General features: G+C 52.8%; 1 protein-coding gene across 1 annotated transcript; it reads right to left on the reverse strand.

Annotated features, from left to right (window-relative positions):
• Positions 1 to 568: 568 nt before the first annotated feature.
• LOC143787966 (ubiquitin carboxyl-terminal hydrolase 4-like) lies at positions 569 to 6,239 on the reverse strand. Its single transcript, XM_077277238.1, has 9 exons — positions 6,032 to 6,239; positions 4,203 to 4,291; positions 3,882 to 4,121; positions 3,679 to 3,749; positions 3,313 to 3,428; positions 3,064 to 3,213; positions 1,422 to 1,525; positions 1,261 to 1,349; positions 569 to 1,026 (listed from the first exon to the last, which is right to left on the reverse strand). Exons 1-9 carry the CDS (start codon positions 6,061 to 6,063, stop codon positions 874 to 876), a joined length of 1,044 nt encoding a protein of 347 aa, XP_077133353.1. The 5' UTR covers positions 6,064 to 6,239; the 3' UTR covers positions 569 to 873.
• Positions 6,240 to 12,489: the final 6,250 nt, after the last annotated feature.

The following is a 12,489-nucleotide window of genomic DNA, read 5'->3' on the forward strand; positions in this document are numbered from 1 at the left end:
AGATCCGGGGCGGCGGTGCGTACAGAGAGAGACTGAGGAGGGATACGGGGCACAGATCCGGGGCGGAGGTGCGTACAGAGAGACTGAGGAGGGATACGGTGCACAGATCCGGGGCGGCGGTGCGTACAGAGAGACTGAGGAGGGATACGGTGCACAGATCCGGGGCGGCGGTGCGTACATTGAGAGACTGAGGGATACGGTGTAGAGACCTGGAGAGCCGGGGGGATACAGTGCACAGATCCGGAGCGGTTGGTACTGATTGAAATCTGACGGGAGATGGACCCCAGGAGTCAGCGCTCTAATCATCCCCCCACCTGCACTTCCTACCATCCCCGCTCTACTGCTGGCGTGTGCTGGGAGTTGTAGTTCCCCGGTGACTCACTAATCTTGTGATAAGAGGGCGAGTTGGGCGCTGCCAGGACGAGGGGGCGACTGCTGCTTCCCGTCCTCAGGCCGTCCTGTGCATGTGGCTGGCGGGGGGCCGTGTCCTGCTGGGGAGGTCAGAGGGTCCTCACTGCGCCCCGGGAACCCGCTGTGTGAACACGGCCCCGCGAGAAGGAGGCTCTGCTTGCATCATGACATTTAATGGCACCCCTCCCCCACAGCACAGCGCTCCGCAGCGCCCCCTGTAGATCGTCCTCCGCTTTGTACATTGTGCGATGCTTTACAGGAAACGTCTCCATAAAATACAGAGCAATAAATAGCCCCACCCCCAACAGCCAAGAGCCAATCACAGGGTGGCACGGTGTGACAGCAGCCGGTGCTCCTCCCATCTGTCCACTGACCGCGAGAAGGGCCCATCCTCCACCTGCAACACCCCCAGGCCTCGCACCGGGGGGCTCCCTCCGCACAGGGCCACGGGGGGCTCCAGCATTAGTTGGTGTCCATACAGTCCAAGTCCTGCTGTCTGTCCTGTTCCCCGAGGTCATCCTCAGCCGGGGGAGAGCGGAGAGTCACTGCAGGCGAGGAGACCTTAAAGCTGCCGCCATCTTGTCTCTGGTAGAACAGCACATAGGCCGCTTTAGTCTAGGAGAGAGGAGCAGACATCAGCAACGAGCGAGGATCCCCCCCCCCCCGAGTGACAGCCACCACGCCCGCCCCATCCCCCACAGCACAGGCCGATCCCCTCGAGTGACAGCACAGACCCTGTGGACTGACACACTAATAATAGTCTGCCATGCTGAGGCCACCGCCGGCCACGACGTCCCCGGGGTCGGAGGCGGTCACGGCGGCAGCGCACAGAGCCGACACGACACCTACCACAATCTGATCTTCAGACGCTGGGGAAACGCTGCTGTCATCGAAATAATACCACTGCTGCTTCTCCTGATTCTTGGCGTACGCGGTGTCTGCGGGGGAGGAAGGCAGCGGTCAGCACGAGGAGCCACCAGCTGCGCCCTCACTGCACCCACCATACTTACAATGGCCACCACCCATGCCGCCATAGTGATTGGAAACTGCCACAAGATCGTACACGTAGGGCCCGGCCGTTGGGTCACACACAAACTCCGACATGTTAAGGTTTCTGGAACATAGAGAACGATAATATGCAGGGGGTGTAGGGAGCGCAGTGGTGTAGTGAAATATGTATAGGTTTATTGTGTGACTTAATAGTGTAACATCTGTCGTGAAGGCTGCAGGTCTCACCCAGGTGTTAATATGTATTTTCCTGAGACAAGTATACTTCTGTCTCCAATCTCACCAGGGGGTCGTGCTGGGAACCAAGAAAAAAGGGAACATTTGACACCTCCTAGCTGTTTGAAGAGAGATGTCATTTACAGCCTGACACTATCTGTGGGAAGCTTTACACAAAAAATCTCAGAGAAAATAATATATTCATTGGGGGAGCGGCCGCGGTGCAAACAAAAACAAGCAATTATCAACTTGAGGGGCTGGTCTAGAAATCTGACCTCCAGGGTGACTCTATAAATTTGGCTTATATACATTCAAAATTGTTCACAGATTGAGGGTCAGCCAGGGAAGCGGATGTGATCCAGTCTATATTCATCCTACCCTTAGGGAGCAGAAGCAGACTACAAGTTAGCTATTTCTGTAAGTTTTCTCCTGTTTATTTTATACGGTTTTGCATAAATTGTATGTCTTTTTATTATATTTTTATACCTTTTTCTTACTATAAGCACTGTACCTTTTTGTATTAAAGCATAAAACTAACAGTTGAACCTTGAATGTTCTAAAGAATCCATAGCCTTAAACAGTATGATCAGTATGAGTGACAGACAGTAGTAGTAATATTTCCTGTACTCATCGCTCGTGTATTCGGTGAGTGGTGGCAGCGTGTATGAGCGGGTGTGTGGTCTGTCGGTGAGTGGTGGCAGCGTGTATGAGCGGGTGTGTGGCCTGTCGGTGAGTGGTGGCAGCGTGTATGAGCGGGTGTGTGGCCTGTCGGTGAGTGGTGGCAGCGTGTATGAGCGGGTCTGTCGGTGAGTGGTGGCAGCGTGTATGAGCGGGTGTGTGGTCTGTCGGTGAGTGGTGGCAGCGTGTATGAGCGGGTGTGTGGTCTGTCGGTGAGTGGTGGCAGCGTGTATGAGCGGGTGTGTGGTCTGTCGGTGAGTGGTGGCAGCGTGTATGAGCGGGTCTGTCGGTGAGTGGTGGCAGCGTGTATGAGCGGGTGTGTGGCCTGTCGGTGAGTGGTGGCAGCGTGTATGAGCGGGTGTGTGGCCTGTCGGTGAGTGGTGGCAGCGTGTATGAGCGGGTGTGTGGCCTGGGTCGGTGTGTGATTTATGCTCCCATTACAGCATAGGACAGAGGTTGAATGCTGGACTGAGAGAGGGGACATAGAGTAACCCTTGCAGGCACAACCCCAAGTCACGTGCTGAGAGCGGGTACATGACGAAACGAATAAGTGACACCACGGAGAGGGATTTGTGACAGGTGGGTAAGGGGGTGTAGGGAGCGTGGGGTTGGTTTAAGTTGTAGGCAGCATGTGGAGGGGGGCCGTCATGATCCGACCTGGGATTTATCTGCCAGCATTCACAACCCTGCAGGAGTGCCCCGGACCACCGCCCACCTGTTACCACCTGCAGGGCACAAGGGCCGCCGTACCTGATGGGAAACTCCACCACCGCGTCCAGCTTGTCCCTCCAGTAGCGGTTATACGAGAAACGCTTTAAATGCACAACAAGGATTTTTGGCAAAGACCAGAGGTCAAACTTCTTGGTGGCCCGCTGGTGCTTCCGGCAGTTTGGGCAATACCTGGAAATAAGAGGGGTCTGAGACAGAAGGCTGGAAGGGGGGGGGGGCAGATACCCACAGGAATGGTGGGGCACCCTCAGCGGGCAGGTGGGCACTTACCAGGGGTCGTGTTCTCCCAGCACCTCGGTCTTGGTGAAGAGCTGGATGCAGTCTCTCAGAGCCACCGTCATCTTCTTCTTCTGTGGCTGCAGCATGGACTCGTGCTTGTCGAAGGCCTGCAGGAAAGACGACGTCACAGTGACCCCCCCAACCGTGACCAGACTGTGGCCCCCACCCGACCGTGACCAGACTGTGGCCCCCCCAACCGTGACCAGACTGTGGCCTCCCCAACCGTGACCAGACTGTGGCCCCCCCAACCGTGACCAGACTGTGGCCTCCCCAACCGTGACCAGACTGTGCCCCCCCCCCAACCGTGACCAGACTGTGGCCCCCCCCCCCGACAGTCTCCCACCATGCAGCACTCACCTCCGCCTCCTGGTCATCGTAATACAGCTTCTTCATCTCTGCGTCCCAGTCTATCGCCACAGTGGAATAGGCTAAAAAGGATCAGACGACAGCAGAGTCATCAGCAGCCGCCGGCGCCTTCATCACACGACTCACTGGTTACTGACGGCAGCCTCCCCACGGCCTGCAGAGGGGGCAGGCTGCACAGTCCTGACCATACTCACAGGTGAGTTTCAGGAAGGCGCCCTCGGCCGGCATGCTGCCCACATCGGACGTGGCGTAGGAGTTGACCAGGCTGAAGCAGAAGAGCCTCTTGCGGACATCCTGGGCTTTCTTTGGCATTTCACTGCAGGGACTACAACCCTCAGAGTTCTCCTCCTCCACGCTGTCGTCTGACTGACCGTTAGACTCCTCCGGGGACTCATCCCCCTCTTCATGTTCCTCCTGATGATCCATCTCCTCATCTTAAAACATGGAAAGTAAGTCTGAGCTCAGCAGGAGGTGCTGCGTACGCCGGACGAGCGATGGCGGCTTTCCACATTTACCATCATAGATCCCGTTTGAGCCATTGCAGGAAGTGGAGTTGCTGGAAGGACAGGAATATTCCTCCGGTAACGGGGCCTTCACGTAGCGCCTGCGGGGGGACGCAACAAGTGAGGAAGGACGACCATCCCTGCGGGGAGCCAGCATGTCCCCCACAGATTGAGAGGCCGCCTGCGCCCCCCCCACAACAGAGCGAGAGAGGCCGCCCGCGCCCCCCCCACTACAGAGAGAGAGAGGCCGCCTGCACCCCCCCCACTACAGAGCGAGGCAGCCCACGCCCCCCCACTACAGAGCGAGGCAGCCCACGCCCCCCCACTACAGAGCGAGAGAGGCCGCCTGCACCCCCCCACTACAGAGCGAGAGAGGCTGCCCGCGCCCCCCCACTACAGAGCGAGAGAAGCCGCCTGCGCCCCCCCACTACAGAGCGAGAGAGGCCGCCTGCGCCCCCCCCCCACTACAGAGCGAGAGAGGCCGCCCGCGCCCCCCCACTACAGAGCGAGAGAGGCTGCCCGCGCCCCCCCATTACAGAGCGAGAGAGGCTGCCCGCGCCCCCCCACTACAGAGCGAGAGAGGCAGCCCCCGCCATCTTGGACGGGCACACTAACAGAGGTTGGCGTGACTCCATTTTGTCTCCTGGTCACAGGTCTGCAGAGAGGAGTGCTCCTGGCCCCCACCTTTTCTAATGAATAAAGTTCCTTTCAGTATGATAATGGGATGAGCACAGTGTAGCAGGCAGAAGGCATTTCAAAGCTCAATGAGGAAGCCACACCAGCAGGGGACATAGAGGTGCCTGAGGGGCTTAATTAAAGCACGCATGTCAAGTGGCCACAGGATACACATCTATTATGGCCGTCCAGTCGAACCGTCTCCAACATGGAATCGTGAATTATGGACGAATCGTCCGAGGTACCGGCTCATAAAAAATATTCCCCTCGCCCTAAAGAAATTGCGCATCTGACAGCGCAACTCCCGGGTCCGTGAGAGGTCTGAAACCTGAGATACAGAGATCAGCCTCCCACAGGGACCGAATGGGTCCAGGTTTGATCCCTGTGCGACCGGCAGAACAAACCTCATGCGCTGGTACTGCCCGGGTACTGATCCGATCATCCTGAGAGAAGTTATCCCATTTATTAGATATTGGGAACAGATTTCACAGTTAAGCTGAGGGGTGGAGATTGCTAGCCCACCCAGTTACAGGGGGACACAGCAGGGTTAAGAGCTGAGAAAACTTGGAGAGTGTCACACACTCAACAGAAGAAGATGACGATGAACTAAGAAACAAGTTATGCCAGCCAGAGGGGAGCAAGCACACGCTTTCTGGGGGCTGCCCGGCAACTAAGTCTTGGACCTGCGGAACGCTGCGCCCCCCGGCTTCCACAAGCGACCTTCAACCTGGTAAATTGACCTCCAGCTTTATACCTTTAAGCCTTGTATTATTATGGTTATATTTTACTCTGACTGTAAATCTTGATTTATTTCTATTGTATATTTTTGTAATTACCTAGTGCGCCCTTAAGGCAATTAAATCATAAATTAATTTTGGGCTGATCCTTTTACTCTGATTGCGAATCTTAGAATACCCAGCGTGGGTAACAAGGCAGTCTGCCCGGCGGTCATTTGCTCTAGGTGCAGTTCCCCTACTGACCTGAGAGACAAAGGGGGCGCCGGAGAGCTGTGCCTGTGTAGTGACGTCACGGATTGGTGATGTGGGAGGAACTGGGCTTCCTTCACACCCCAAACAAAGGAGCAACAGAGGCTGCCCGCACCCCCCACAGCAGGACTGGAGACACATGGTGCCCCCAGAAGTGGATGCCGTCTGGATGCCACTTACCGGATCCTCTCCAGGACCAGGCTGTACAGCATGTCCGCCGTCAGCTTCTGTCGAGGCACGGAGATCAGCAGCGGCTGCCCGTACAGGATGGTGCCCGCCGCACTGCTCTGTCGGAATCGCTTCTCCCGGAAACAGATGGGTAATGTGAGCCAATCAGAATCTGAGCCCCCCGGCGACTTCACCTCGTACCTGCAGAAAGATGAGACTGCATGAGACAGTGAGACACGGAGCGCGCGAGAGAGTGAGACACGGAGCGCGCGAGAGAGTGAGACACTGCCGTACTGGGGGATTAGTACCAGTGTCCACATGGTGAGCTGCTGAGTGTGTCCTCCCAGGCTCCCCTGTGAAGACTTCGGTGAACTCGCTGAGTGCCCCCATCAGCTCAGACCTCTGACTGTGGGATAGTTCAGGGTTAAACTGACTCCAGGGACTCCATGTACTGAGTCCCGGCCCCCACATCCAGTAACAGATCGGCCTCCTCCTCTTCAGGCAGGCTACAGACAGGGTGAGAAGCAACCACAACCCATATACAGAAATCCCCAGAAGAACCACCAAACAAAAAAGATTTAAATTGCCTTTATTATATACAATTGGCAATTACCATTACAAATTGTGCGCACAACAGGACAAGAAAAAATGACAATAAAAATAAAAAATAAATATAAAAACATATATATATATATATGGTAAAGGCTGACCCAGTTAGTGCGTATAAATATATATACCTATAATACTTCCCTTTTATTATGTGAACATATAAAAACCTTTTCCGCAAACATATTTATATGTGAATAATAAAAAATATATATAAATTAAAAAGAACCGTATATAGGAATATTTATATATCAGCACTTCTATATTAGCTTAAGCTCATTGCACACCTGATATATAAATATTCCTATATACGGTTATTTTTAATTTATATATATTTTTTATTATTCACATATAAATATAATGTTTGCGGAAAAGGTTTTTATATGTTCACATAATAAAAGGGAAGTATTATAGGTATATATATTTATACACACTAACTGGGTCAGCCTTTACCATATATATATGTTTCTATATTTATTTTTTATTTTTATTGTCATTTTTTCTTGTCCTGTTGTGCGCACAATTTGTAATGGTAATTGCCAATTGTATATAATAAAGGCATTTTAAATCTGCTTTTTGTTTGCTGGTTCTTCTGGGGATTTCTGTATATGGGTTGTGGTTGCTTCTCACCCTACGTAAGTGGTTTATCCACATCTTTTCTTCAGAGCACCAATCACTGATATATAATATATGATACATTATCTTCTTATTGTTGATTTTATCTAGTGATTATCAGTGTAGTGGTTGGTATATCTGTGGTTGTTCCTAACCAGGCTACAGACAGGTAAGAACAGGTCTCCCTGTCATGATGAGCCTTCAACATATTTACATGAAATACTTTCTGACGCTTTGCTGCTCATCTAGTGTCACCACATAATTAACATAATTCAGCCGCTTATGTACAGTGTATGGTCCCTCCCATGCAGCCTGTAATTTATTCTGTAACATAGGGACCAACACCCAAACCTTCTGCCCTTCCTCGTGTGCCCTCAGTCTGGCATTACGGTCGTACCAGACCTTCTGGTTGATTTGGGCCTGGGTCACGTTCTCATGGGCCAGGTTGCTCAGTTTTTGCATTCTTTCTCTGAGCCGCAGTACATATTCGACCACTGAGACTCCAGTAGTTCTGGGGTCGTCCTCCCAACAGTCCTTAATCAAATCAAGTGGCCCCCTGACCCTCCTCCCATAAACCAGTTCAAAGGGGGAGAATCCAGTAGACGCCTGGGGTACCTCTCTGTAGGCAAACAACAGATGGGGGAGGTACCGCTCCCAGTCTCTCCCTTCAGTCTCCACCAGCATTTTCAGCATTTGCTTTAATGTTCCGTTAAAACGCTCGCAGAGTCCGTTGGTTTGGGGATGATAGGCGCTGGCCACAACATGCTGTATTTGTATTCTCTCACAGAGGCTTTCCATCAGATCAGACATGAACTGGGTTCCCTGATCGGTCAACATTTCCCTGGGGAAACCCACACGAGAGAACAGTCAGTAAAGCATCCGCCACTTTGTCTGCTCGGATGGAGGACAGTGCCACAGCTTCCGGGTATCGTGTAGCATAGTCCACCACTGTGAGGATGTACTTTATGCCAGAGCTGCTAGGGATTGCAAGAGGCCCTATGATATCCACAGCCACTCGCTGGAAAGGCTCATCGATCACAGGCAGTGGTATCAATGGAGCTTTCTGTATATTCCCGGACTTTCCAACTCTCTGACAAACTACACATGATCTGCAGTAATTGGCAATATCTGTCCCCATCTTGGGCCAATAGAAGTTATGTGTCAGGCGAGCTTTAGTCTTTTGTATTCCAAGGTGTCCGGCCAGAGGAATTTCATGGGCAATTCTCAATAGTTGTTCCCTAAATGGATAAGGGACGATCAGCCGCCGTTCACAGTCCCAAGATTCTGTAGTATCTGTGGGGATAGTCTCTGTATACAGTCTGCCCTGGTCCCAGTATACTCTCTCTTTGTCAGAAGCAGCAGGGGGTCGGTCTGCAAGACATCTGAGCTCCTCCAGACTGACATCTGTCTGCAGGGCCTCCTGGAAGTTCTGACTGTCAGCCTGCAGGCCCTGGCCTAGTGTGACTGCCAGGCCCTGGTCTGAAGCTGAGTCTTCAGTGTCTGTTATCAGATACCTTGGTGGGTCTGCCATGTGAGGAGGCTCCAGGGCCACAGTATGGGCCTCCTGTCCTGGCAGTTCTGAGACTTATCCTCTAATCTCTGGGGTTGAGTCTGAGCCGCAGCCTGACTCCGGGTCACAGCTGCCACATATTTACAGTTCTGCTGTTAAGGTACCGTTACACAAAACGATTTACCAACGATCACGACCAGCGATACGACCTGGCCGTGATCGTTGGTAAGTCGTTGTGTGGTCGCTGGGGAGCTGTCACACAGACAGCTCTCCAGCGACCAACGATGCCGAAGTCCCCTGGTAACCAGGGTAAACATCGGGTTGCTAAGCGCAGGGCCGCGCTTAGTAACCCGATGTTTACCCTGGTTACCAGCGTAAACGTAAAATAAAAAAAAACACATACTCACATTCCGGTGCCTGCGTCCACTTCCCTGCACTCCTCCTGCATCCTGTGTAAGCGCCGGCCAAAGCAGAGCGGTGACGTCACCGCTGTGCTCTGCTTTCACTTTACGGCCGGCGCTCACAGTCAGTGCGGGAAGCAGACGGCTAGGGACCTGACGGACACCGGAATGTGAGTATGTACTGTTTGGGTTTTTTTTACATTTACGATGGTAACCAGGGTAAACATCGGGTTACTAAGCGCGGCCCTGCGCTTAGTAACCCGATGTTTACCCTGGTTACAAGCGAACGCATCGCTGCATCGGTGTCACACACAACGATCCAGCGATGACAGCGGGTGATCCAGCGACGAAATAAAGTTCCAAACGATCTGCTATGACGTTCGATTCTCAGCGGGGTCCCTGATCGCCGCTGCGTGTCAGACACAGCGATATCGTATGGATATCGCTGGAACGTCACGGATCGTACCGTCGTAGCGATCAAAGTGCCAATGTGAGACGGTACCCTTATCCTGAGCAAGCAGTCTACGGTCTCCAATCTTGCCAGGCGGTCTTGCCTGGAACCAGGAAGAAGGGAAAACATTTCACACCTTCTAGCTCTTTTGAAGAGAGATGTCAACTACAGCCTGACACTATCTCTCTGTGAGAAGCTTTAAGGCCCCGTCACACATAGCGGTTTACCAACGATCACGACCAGCGATACGACCTGGCCGTGATCGTTGGTAAGTCCTTGTGTGGTCGCTGGGGAGCTGTCACACAGACAGCTCTCTCCAGCGACCAACGATCAGGGGAACGACTTCGGCATCGTTGAAACTGTCTTCAACGATGCCGAAGTCCCCCTGCAGCACCCGGGTAACCAGGGTAAACATCGGGTTACTAAGCGCAGGGCTGCGCTTAGTAACCCGATGTTTACCCTGGTTACCAAAAAAAACAAACAGTACATACTCACCATCTGATGTCCGTCGGGTCCCTTGCCGTCTGCTTCCCACACTGACTGAGCGCCGCAAAGTGAAAGTGAAAGTACAGCACAGCGGTGACGTCACCGCTGCGCTCTGCTCTCACTGTACGGCGGCGTTCAGTCAGAGCAGGAAGCAGACGGCAAGGGACCTGACGGACATCAGATGGTGAGTATGTACTGTTTTTTTTTTTTTACATTTACGATGGTAACCAGGGTAAACATCGGGTTCCTAAGCGCGGCCCTGTGCTTAGTAACCCGATGTTTACCCTGGTTACCAGTGAAGACATCGCTGGATCGGTGTCACACACACCGATTCAGCGCTGTCAGCGGGACCTCAACGACCAAAAAAAGGTCCAGGCCATTCCGACACGACCAGCGATCTCACAGCAGGGGCCTGGTCGCTGGTACGTGTCACACATAGCGAGATCGCTACTGAGGTCGCTGTTGCGTCACAAAACTAGTGACTCAGCAGCGATCTCGCTAGCGATCTCGCTATGTGTGACGGGGCCTTTAGGCAAAGAGTGTTCAGAGGTGCGTCCAGCCATGATAACCCCTGCCGATATCATACCAGGAAAGACTATGTCTATAACCGGGATTGGAGGTGTCAGCCCTGCCGTGCCCATGGCCCGTTTGTACCTGGACTGGGGAGCGGGGAAAGGACTGAGAGAAGTGGGAGTATCAGAGGCTATCCCCACCAATGTGTTGCTAGACACGGACCTGGGGAGGATGGTGTCCCACTATGTTCCTCCCTTGCAAGTAAATGCTACAGCGAAGGCAGAAGCAAGTGACCCACCTGAGATCCCGTGCGAGGAGGGAAAATGTCGCAATGCACAGGACTGTAAATACGTGGCAGCTGTGACCCGGAGTCAGGCTGCGGCTCAGACTCAACCCCAGAGATTAGAGGATAAGTCTCAGAACTGCCAGGACAGGAGGCCCATACTGTGGTCCCGGAGCCTCCATACATGGCAGACCCACCAAGGTCCCTGATAACAGACACCGAAAACTCAGCTTCAGACCAGGGCCTGGCAGTCACACTAGGCCAGGGGCTGCAGGCTGACCGTCAGAGCTTCCAGGAGACCCTGCAGACAGATGTCAGTCTGGAGGAGCTCAGATGTCTTGCAGACCGACCCCCTGCTGCTTCTGACAAGGAGAGAGTATACTGGGACCAGGGCAGACTATACAGAGACTATCCCCACGGATACTACAGAATCTTGGGACTATGAACGGCGGCTGATCGTCCCTTATCCATTTAGGGAACAGTTATTGAGAATTGCCCATGAAATTCCTCTGGCCGGACACCTTGGAATACAAAAGACTAAAGTTCGCCTGACACAACTTCTATTGGCCCAAGATGGGGACAGATATTGCCAATTACTGCCGATCATGTGTAGTTTGTCAGAGAGTTGGAAAGTCTGGGAATATACAGAAAGCTCCATTGATACCACTGCTTGTGATCGATGAACCTTTCCAGCGAGTGGCTGTGGATATCATAGGGCCACTTGCAATCCCTAGTACATTCTCACAGTGGTGGACTAGGCTACACGATACCCAGAAGCTGTGGCACTGTCCTCCATCCAAGCAAAGTGGCGGATGCTTTACTGACTGTGTTCTCTCGTGTGGGTTTCCCCAGGGAAATGTTGACCCAGTTCATGTCTGATCTGATGGAAAGCCTCTGCGAAGAAATACAAGTGCAGCATGTTGTGGCCAGCGCCTATCATCCCCCAAACCAACGGACTCTGCGAGCGTTTTAACAGAACATTAAAGAAAATGCTGGTGGAGACTGAAGGGAGAGACTGGGAGCGGTACCTCCCCCATCTGTTGTTTGCCTACAGAGAGGTACCCCAGGCATCTACTGGATTCTCCCCCTTTGAACTGGTTTATGGGAGGAGGGTCAGGGGCCACTTGATTTGATTAAGGACTGTTGGGAGGACGACCCAAAAACTACTGGAGTCTCAGTGGTCGAATATGTACTGCGGCTCAGAGAGAGAATGCAAAAACTGAGCAACCTGGCCCATGAGAACGTGACGCAGGCCCAAATCAACCAGAAGTTCTGGTACGACCGTAATGCCAGACTGAGGGCCTACGAGGAAGGGCAGAAGGTTTGGGTGTTGGTCCCTATGTTACAGAATAAATTGCAGGCCGCATGGGAGAGACCATACACTGTACATAAGCGGCTGAATGATGTTAATTATGTGGTGATACTAGATGAGCATGCAAAGCGTCAGAAAGTATTTCATGTGAATATGCTGAAGGCTCATCATGACAGGGAGACATGTGCCTTACCTGTCTGTAGCCTGCCTGAAGAGGAGGAGGCTGATCTGTTACTGGATGTGGGGGCTGGGAATCAGTACATGGAGTCCCTGGAGTCAGCAGAGTTTAACCC

Source organism: Ranitomeya variabilis, chromosome 8 (assembly GCF_051348905.1).
Source record: "Ranitomeya variabilis isolate aRanVar5 chromosome 8, aRanVar5.hap1, whole genome shotgun sequence".
Taxonomy (NCBI): Eukaryota; Metazoa; Chordata; class Amphibia; order Anura; family Dendrobatidae; genus Ranitomeya; species Ranitomeya variabilis.